The sequence below is a fragment of the Terrapene carolina genome, unplaced genomic scaffold (genome assembly GCF_002925995.2).
Source record: "Terrapene carolina triunguis isolate 2854851 unplaced genomic scaffold, T_m_triunguis-2.0 Scaffold231, whole genome shotgun sequence".
Taxonomy (NCBI): Eukaryota; Metazoa; Chordata; order Testudines; family Emydidae; genus Terrapene; species Terrapene triunguis.
The window spans coordinates 19,392,923-19,402,769 of NW_020664582.1; the positions used below are offsets into that span (position 1 = coordinate 19,392,923).

At 51.2% G+C, this 9,847-nt stretch overlaps 1 protein-coding gene across 1 annotated transcript; it reads left to right on the plus strand.

The window, feature by feature from the left end:
• On the plus strand, nt 1-989 carry SEBOX (SEBOX homeobox). Its single transcript, XM_026656611.1, has 3 exons — nt 1-118; nt 227-414; nt 552-989. Exons 1-3 carry the CDS (start codon nt 1-3, stop codon nt 987-989), a joined length of 744 nt encoding a protein of 247 aa, XP_026512396.1.
• Nucleotides 990-9,847: the final 8,858 nt, after the last annotated feature.

Sequence of the window (9,847 nt, forward strand, 5' to 3'; positions counted from 1 at the left end):
ATGAGCCGGGCTGGCCCCGCACCCGGCCTGCGCCTCTTCTTCCCCGACGGAGACTCCGGCCGCTGCCCGCCCCCCGCCCGGGGCGCCCCCCTGGCCCGCCGGCCCGAGCCCCGAGCAGGTCGGTGTCCCGAGCAGAGAGCACCGGGGACGGGGCAGCCTGGGGCCGGGGGAGGCTCGCGGGGGCCGGGGCTGGGGACTGAGCTCTGCCCGTCTCCCCTGCCCGCAGGGAGCCGCCCGAAGCCGGAGCGGGGCGCGGGGGGCTGCCCGGCGGGGCCCAGGAGGAGGAAGCGAACCACGTTCAGCCGGGGGCAGCTGTGCGAGCTGGAGCGGGTGTTCGCCGCGCTGCCCTACCCCGACATCGGCACCCGCGAGCGCCTGGCCGAGCTCACCCACCTGCCCGAGGCCAAGATCCAGGTGAGGCGGGGCGGGCTGGCCGCGGGGCGGGGGAGCCCCTGGTGCCCCGTCCTATCCCGCGGGCTGGGACGTCGGGGGGCGCCAGCGCGGGTCTGCGCCCGGGGCAGGGGAGTCCCTCACGGCCCTTCTCTCCCCAGGTCTGGTTCCAGAACCGCCGCGCCCGGAGGATCAAGAGCGGGAAGCCGGAGCAGCCGAGCTGCCGGAGGGCTCTGGCCAGTAAACCGCCCCCCTCCTGCCCCCCACCGCCCCAGGGACAAGGGGCCAGAAGCCAACAGGTGCCCGAGCTCCGCCTGCCCGGCAGCTCCCCCCAGCAGTGCCTGGGCCAAGCGCTGCCGGGCCTGGTCTCTGCCTTCCAGGGGCAGCTCCTGTGGGAGGACAGCTGCCAGCCCCCCTGCAGCCAGGCGGGAGCCCAGTGGCCTGTGGCTGCCCCCGGCCAGGCGGGGCCGCAGGGAGCGGACCCCACGGCCGGTGAGGGGCTCTCCTATTGGGATGTGTTCCCTGCGCAGACCTCCCTCGGGTACATCTCCGACCTCATCTATAACGCGGCCATCATCACCAACCTGGGCGAGCCCTAGGCCTGGCCCCGGCCAAGGCGGGTGCCGCAGTTGTTGCTGGGGGGCAGAGCTCCTCTGGAGCAGCTGGCACCAGGCACTGCTGGGCTCTGTGCTGGGCAAGACATCCGGAGCTGCGGTGCCAGCTGGAAATGCTGCCCATGGACATGGGGGCAAACCCAGCTAACGGGGCCAGGCTGCCAACCTGGAAACAGCCCTTAGCTGTGTCAGTCCCCTCCGCCAGGCTCCCAACCCCCACTCCATCTAATCACTACCCTGCACGGCAGCTGGGCGCGGGAGACTCTGGGCTGCCACAGGACACGGCGGACTAAGTGTCTGAGCCCCTGCAGTGGTACCTGGCTGAATTAATCTGGAGGGAGGCTCTGCTCCCAGGGCGTGCAGCGGGGTGACCTCTGCCTCTTGGCTTTCTTGGGTGCGTGCTGCAAAGCAATTCCATCCCAATCATCAATGTGGGGCCGCGCCCCCTCCCCAGCTTAGCGCCGTAATTTTCATTAGCGGGGAAGTATTATTGCACTGACTCCTTCAGATCTTTACAATACCATCCAATACCCTAAATGCAGGTCTGTGCAGCGGGCTGGCAAAGCGGGGCTGCAGCCCGGTCCTGCATATCACAATCAGCAGTAATACCAACTAATCTTTCAAAAAAATACCTTAATCTCAGGCTGTGTTTGCAAATGATTGTGGCCGGGCCCCGCCACGGACTTTATCTACATTACCTAATCCCGGCGCCATGTAACATTTCCAGGTTACAAAATAGATTTGCACATATCAGAAATATTAAAGCGTGTTTTTAGAAGGGGCTTAGCAGCCATCAGAACATTAATCAACATTGTTAGCTCCTGGCCCACTGCCCACTGCGAGCCCCTCCCTGGCCAAGCTGGGCCACCGGGAGCTGCAGCGGAGGGGGAGGCTCCCAGCTCTGGGGAGACGGTGTCAAGGCTCAAGCCTGCCCCAGTGCGGCAGGTACATGCAGCCTGCTGTGTGCGGAGCGACCTGCAGGGCAGGGTTCCCTTCCAGCCCCCACCGCTGTAGCCCTGGCAGCAGTAGAACTTGTGCCTGGGAGGGGAGCCCCCTTCTCTTTGACTGCCAGTAACTGCAGAGGGGAGCATGGGAATCTCTCTGACCCCCTGTATCTTTGCTGCCCGCGATAGCTGCAGGGCCCTGCTGTGTCTGGTCCCTGGGCGCAGGGGCAGCTGTTTCTGTCAGCCCTCCCCATGGTTGCTGGCCTGCTCGGTGGCTGGGATTCTGGCACAGGTTTTCAGCAGCTGGGTCCAGGCCTGAAAATTATCTACCCCAAACCCATCCCCCAGAGGGAGGCTGCGGGCCCGGTTAGAAAGGCGATGCAGAGGGGAATGTGGCACAGCCAGCCCCCCGCCCCCCCACCCATAGGCTTGGAGGGCTGGGCCTATGTGACAGTTGAATTGCTAAGCCCCAAAGACAAGTATTTTAAAGCCATGAATCACCCCCAAAGTCACAAAATCCTGACAGTTATCAACATAAGGGAGGTGGGAGGGGTGTCTTTGCTGTCGGGTTTCTGAGTCTTTGGGGAGCACTTGGGTCACATTTTCAAGCTTTGCACCCATGAGGACTAGACACTCCACTTAGCTTTGTTTTAAATGAAAGCCGAGATTCTCCCTAATCACTGGATTCCAGGAGTTGGGGCCCTTATGCGGAACATCCAATATTGCAGCCGCTCCGCCAGACAACAATAGTTGTGTCTCTCCCGCAGCAGTGGGGCATCACTGGTCTCTGGTGCAAAGTAGGGAGCTGTATTTCTTACTGGGCTCAAGATGTTTCTGGTGCTGGGGGGACACAGAACCGTGGACTCACAGCTTGGCAGCGGAGGGCTAGGTCCTGCACTGTTGAAGTTGATGGGAATGACCCTGTGCCCTAAGAGAATGAGGAAGTGATTTCCAGGTATTCTTGTCTACACTGAGCATCTCTGGCGCTGTGTTTGCACTGAGTTGGAATCTTATGTGGGTTTCACGTCCCAGCTGCCTGGCAAGTCACTTTTCAAAAGCTTAATTTGTAATTTCAAATCTCCCAAAGCCCATCACATCCTCTGACACAGGAACCAGCTCCCAGGAATGGACTCACTTGGCACCTGGCACCTGCAGTCCTTCCCACAAAGTCACACCACTGGCGCCACTGTCCAGTCACGGTGACTTTCAAACATGTGGGGCTGGGAAGTCACTGTGTGAGGGAGGGGAACTGCCTGCAGAGCTGCACTTACAATTCTAGGTGATTTTTTAAAGGCCGAGCCGTAAACCCCCAAAGATTCACCTGAACCAGAAGCCTAGTCCCCCCATGCAACAGTGGCTGTGGCAGGGGGAGGCGGGGTTAGAAGGGTCAGAGTTCAGCTTGCTCCTGTGACTTGTTCTTTGCCAAACACCAAGGGGTTCTGGGACTTGCCGTCCAGTGAACATGGGACCGGTAAGCTGCTAACAAAGCATGCCGGGTGTAAGACGGCCCATTTTCCTCAGGCTGGGACAAGTCAGGGGTAGGTTTGCTGTTCTGTTCTCTGCCAAGCTGGTGACCAGGGCAGGGCAGGTTAGGCTCCGCTCGTCTCGTCTCGTCTCTCTCCAAGGGGAAGGGGCTCAAGGTGTCTGGACAGGGCTGGGCAAGGGCCATTCTGGAGCACAGAGAGTGGTGAATTACTGGGGTGGTTGGTCCAGCCCCTGAGAAGGAGCTGTAGCTCAGGGAGTTTGTTTTCCCTCCTTGTGGATTGTCACGGATTGCCCTGGGAGGGGGCGATTTGGGTTCAGCAGAAGAGCTAAACCACCCAACCAATGGAGAAACTGAGGCATCAGCTGAATCTGATGCTAACAAGGTAAGTGCACCTCTGCGGTGGGACAGATGGAAGCAGGATGTCTCATCCTGAAGCCAGGTTCTACTTACGGTGGATTTAGGCAAAGAGGGAGTGAGAAGCTGGGTGAATCTTATCTAGACCAGTGTAAGAGGAAGTCAAACTCCTATGAGATCCAACACCCTGCTGCAGTCACTCTGCCTCTGGCTTGGGAGGTTACAGAAATAGGTCACACATGCCTTTTATTTTATACAAGCAGGGCTCCTTTGTATGGACTGGACTGGGTGAGGATCCAAGCAGCGGGAGCACCCACAAGCCCAGTTGGAGAGATGCAAAGAGCTGCCCAAGGAGTGTTAACATCAACCCAGAGCCAGTGTTTACAATGACAGCATTTGTTGCTATTGTTGGGCATGGCAGACGCCCACGGGTTTGCCCTTTCGCCGTTGATGATTCCTGGTTACAGGGGTTGAGGTTGCTCAGTTCGCTCCCCACTGATGGTGGAATGGAATGACAAAGCAAGGGAGAGGCTAGTCTCTGTGGCGCATGCTGCATTACCCCCCTCCACTGCCAGGAAGTGGGGCTGAACAGCCTCCAGAGCTGGGGGGAGCTCAGAGATTCCAAGGCCAGAGGGGGCCATCGTGATCATGAAAGCTGACCCCCTGGATAGCACAGGCCAGAGAACTGCCCAAAATAATTCCCAGAGCGGAGCTGTTAGAAAAACACCAAGTCTGAGTTAAAGATTGTCAGTGATGGAGACTCCCCCATGCCCCTTGGAGGAGGTGCAAGGCCTGCGAGTGTTGGTTGATCACAGGATGACTGATCCATCAGTGTGATGCGGCTGTGAAAAAGGCTAATGCCGTCCTAGGATTTATCAGGTGAGGTATTTCCAGTAGAGACAGGGAAGGGTTTATTGCCATTATACAAGGCACTGGTGAGACCTCATCTGGAACAGTGTGGGCAAGTCTGGCCTGCTAGGATGATCTGAGGAATGGAAAACCTACTTTGAGAGGAGACTCAAGGAGCTTGGCTTGTTTAACCCAACCAAACAAAGGCTGAGGGGAGATCTGACTGCTCTCTATAAGTACATCAGAGGGATAAATACCAGGGAGGGAGAGGCATTATCCAAGTCAGGGGTAGGCAACCGAAGGTGGCATGCAAGCTGATTTTCAGCGACACTCACACTGCCTGGGTCCTGGCCACCTGTCCAGGGGCTCTGCATTTTAATTTAATTTTAAATGAAGTTTCTTAAAACTTTTAAAAACCTTATTTACTTTACATACAACAATAGTTTAGTTATATATTATAGACTTATAGAAAGAGACCTTCTAAAAACGTTAAATGTATTACTGGCATGCGAAACCTTAAATTAGAGTAAATAAATGAAGACTCGGCACACCACTTCTGAAAGGTTGCCGACCCTGATCTAAGTTAAGTGCCAATGTGGACACAGGAACACATGGATATAAACTGGCCATCAACAAATTTAGGCTTGAAATTAGACAAAGGTTTCTAACCATCAGAGGAGTGAAGTTCTGCAACAGCCTTCCCAGGGAAGCAGTGGGGGCAAAAACCCTAAGTGGCTTCAAGACTGAGCTTGGTAAATGTATGGAGAGGATGGTGATGGGACTGCCTACAATGGCATGTGGCCCATCTAGGAGTGCTAGTAGCAAATAACCCCAATGGCCAGAGATGGGAACTACCTGGGGAGGGTTCCAGGTTACTATAGAAAATTCTTTCCCAGGTGTCTTGCTGACATGCTCAGGGTCTAACTGTTCGCCATACTTGGGGGTGGGAAGGAATTTTCAGCCAGGTCAGGTTAGCAGAGACCTGGGGCGGGGGGGGTCACCTTCCTCTGCAGCATGGGGCACGGGTCACTTGCTGGTTTGAACTAGAGCAAATGGTGGATTCTCTGTAACTTGAACTCTTTAAATAATGATTTGAAGATGTCGGTAACTCAGCCAGAGGTTTGGGATCTGTTACAGGGTGGGTGGGTGAGGTTCTGTGGCCTACAATGTGCAGGTCAGGCCAGATGATCACGATGGTCCCTTCTGGCCTTAAAGTCTGAGTCTAAGTTGTTCCAATGGTTAATTACTCTCACAATTAAAAAATATACACCTTATTTCCAGTCCGGATTTGTCTCACTTCAACTTCCAACAATTGGATTGGGTTAGAACTTTCTCTGCTAGATTGAAGAGACCATTATTAAATATTTGTTCCCTATGTAGATACTTACAGACTGTGAATAAGTCACCTCTTAACCTTCTGTTTGTTAATCTCAATAGATTGAGCTCTTTCACTCTATCACTATAAAGCAGGATTTCTAATCCTTTAATCATTCTTGTGGCTCTTCTCTGACCCCTTTCCAATTTATCAACATCCCTCTCGAGTTGTGGGCATCCGAACTGCACACAGGATTCCAGCAGCGGTTACACCAGTGCCATACAGAGGTAAACTAACCTCTCTGTTCTTAAGGTTCCCCTGTTTATACATCCCAGGGTCACATTAGCTCCTTTAGCCACAGCATTACTGTGGGAGCTCATGTTCAACTGAGTATCCACCATGCCACACCTTCCAAATCCTTTCGCGAGTCACTGCTTTTGGGATAGAGTCCCCCAGCCTGTAAGTACGGCTCAGTCTTTGTTCCCATGTGTACATTTAGCCTCATTAAAACACACAGTCTGCTTGCGCCCAGTTTACCAAGCGATCGCGATCACTCTGAATCAGTGATTTGTCCTCTTCATTATTTACCACTCCCCCATGTGCTCTGGGGTTCACCCAGACCAGTGAGGGGTTGTGTCTCTGCCTGCCCTGTAACCCCGAGTGCATCTGTGCTGTGCAGGTTTGACTCAGAGCCCTGGCACCAGCAGCGTGTTCACTGCACAGTGGCCGCACCTTGGCTTCCACCAGCCTGGTCATTCCTTGCAGGGCGACACCAACAGCCCTTCGTGGTCTGAGCTGTCCCCAAACGGTCTCCATTGCAGTGTCCGGTCCCTCTCGCTGGACCCCCACAGAAGTGAAGTTTGCTGCCTCCAAAGAGACAAAGTGCACTTCAGCCTGGTGGTTCAGCTGAAGACCCACACTTCACTTCAATGGCCGGCACTGGCATGGCTTGGTAATAACACAAGGACAAAGTTACTAACGAAGAAGGTAGGTTTAAGAGAGAAGAATAGAAGACACAGGTTGGTTACAAGTAAAACACGCTTTCTAGTGACTAAAACTTAATGTTAGCAATTTACAATCTTTGTCCAAGTAGGTTTCTCACCATAGTGAATTCCCAGACACTGTAAGCCCCTTGGCTGAAGGATCCCCCTTTTTCAGATTGAGAGCTCTGGCCTCGTGTCCCCACCATGATGGATGCCAAAATCGCTTTTTTTCTGCTTATATTTTCCAAAATCTATTATCTCTGTTTCAGGAGCCAGGAAGGCTTCCTGGGGGGTGCAGGCTCCCCCCAGTCATGACTGTTAATCAGTCTCTCTTCCCACCCCCTCCTTTATCTTGATGGTTTTGTTTACCTTTTATGAAGATGTACTTTTTGTTGTCCTCTGAGGTTTTACCTGGCTCAATTCACATTGGAGATGCAGGAAAATAGGTGAAACAACATTCCTTAGTCTAGGACAGGCCAATGAGTCAGGCCAATGGTCCATCTAGCCCAGTAGCCTGTGTCTGACAGTGGCCAGTGCCTGATGCAAGGAGCAGAACAGGGCAATTTTGAGTGATCCATCCCCTGCTCTCCAGTCCCAGCACCTGGCAGTTTAGGGGGTTGTGTCCCTGCCCATTTTGGCTAATGGCCATGGATAGACAGATCTTTCATGAACTTCTCAAGTTCTTATACTTGTGGCCTTCACAACATCCCCTGACAAGGAGTTCCACAGGTTGACTGTTCGTTGTGTGAAGAAGTACTTCCTTTTGTTTTAAACCTGCTGCCTATTAATTTCATTGGGTGATCCTGGTTCTTGTATTATGTAAAGGGGTAAATAAAACTTCCTTATTCACTTTCTCCACACCAGTCATGATTTTATAGACCTCTATCATATTCCCTCCCCACTGTTAGTCATCTCTTTTCTAAGATGAACATTCCTAGTCTTTTTAATCTCTCCTCATATGGAAGTTGTTTCATACCCCCAGTCATTCTTGTTGCCCTGCTCTGTCCCTTTGCCAATTAATGTATCTTGAGAGGGGGCAACAAGAACTGCATGCATTATTTAAGGTGTGGGAGTACCATGGATTTATATAGTGGCATCGTGATATTTGGTTTTATCATCTATTCCCTTCCTAATGGTTTCTAACATTGTTAGCTTTTTTGTCTGCTGCTGCACATTGACAAGATGTTTTCAGAGAACTATCCACAATGACTCCAAGATCTTTCTTAAGTGGTAATAGGTAATTTAAACACCATCATTTTATATGCATAGTTGGGACTAATTTTTCCAATGTGCATTACTTTGCATTTATCAATATTGAATTTCATCTGCCATTTTGTTCTCCAGTCACCCAGTTTAGTAAGATCCCTTTGTAACTCTTCACAGTCTGCTTTGGACTTAACCATCTTGAGTAGTTCAGTGTCATCTGCAAGTGTTTCCACCTCACTGTTCACCCAGTTTTCCAGATCACTTATGAATATGCTGACAAGCCCTGGTTCCAGTGTAGATTCGTGGGGGACCCCATGATTTACCTTTTTCCTTTGTGAAAACTAACCATTTATTCCTACTCTTTGTTTCCTTTCTTTTAACCAGTTACTGATCCACAAGAGGACATTCCCTCTTGTCCCATCACTGCTTACTTTACTTAAGAGCCCTTGGCGAGGGACCTTGTCAAAGGTTTTCTGAAAGTCCAAGTCCATTATTACCTTTATCAGCCAGATATTTTTTGATGACATTACTAGTTAGTTTGACAGCATCTGTTTTCCGTAAACCCATGATGATTTGCATTAATTACATTACCTTCCTTTAATTCTTGATTAATCAAGTCTTGTATCACCGGCTCCATTAACTTCCCTGGGATCGAGTGTCGGGCTGACAGGCCTATAACGACCCAGATCATTCTGTTTGCCTTTTTTAAAAATTGGCACAATATTAGCTTGTTTCCGATCTCCTGGAACTTCCCCAGTGCTCCAGGACTCACTGAGAACCAACATTAGGGGCCCGGGAAGCTCCTCAGCCAGCTCTTTAAATATCACGGTTGCAAGTTATCTGAACCTGCTGATTTAAAAATGCCTAACTAGTGGACTGGAGTTATCACCATATGATGAGACTATATAATCTGTCTTTCCCTAAATACAGAACAGAAATATTTATTGAACACTTTTCCGATGAGTGATGATTCTACCATTTCCAGCTAGTAATGGACCAATACCATTATCATGATTGCTTTTGCTCCTAATATATTTTTAAAACTCCTCCTTAATTCTGCCGGCTATCGATTTCTCCTTGTGTCCATTTGCTTCCCTTATACGTTTTCTACAATTTCCAACTTCTGACTTGTCCCTATCCACTCCCCCTTTTCTTTCATTTGTTACATATTTTTTTTTTTTTAGCTTCCTTCCTCTCCCCTCTAAACAAAGTCAGTTTTTAATCAGTACATCTTTCTTCCTTGCTTGCATCTTTTTGGGCATCTAGTAAGGTGTTCTTAAATGTTTCCCAATTATCATTTAAAATTTTCTGCTTAAATCATCCCTCCTAGCTCATTTGGCCCAATTGTTTTTGGCTTTGTGAAACTGGCCTTATTAAAGTAGCACATGTATCTATATTACTGGTCTAGACTTTACTCAGACTGCACATAAGTCATAATCACTTGTACCTAAGCTATCATTAATTTGTAGATCTGCAGTCAGTTTCTCTATTAGACCTCATCTTAACAGATAAAGAATTCCCTGTATTGGCTGCAACACCTTCTGCGTTAGGAAATGTCCCAGTATGGGAGGAGCAGTGTGGGATTCGGTGCCCTCATTCTCCAGGGGAGCAGCTGTCTGCAGGGGGGAGAAAATGCACTGCCATGAGCACAGGGCCTGGGTGAGGCACCCACTGCTTCCGTCAAGAGCAGGCAGGGCTCATGCTCT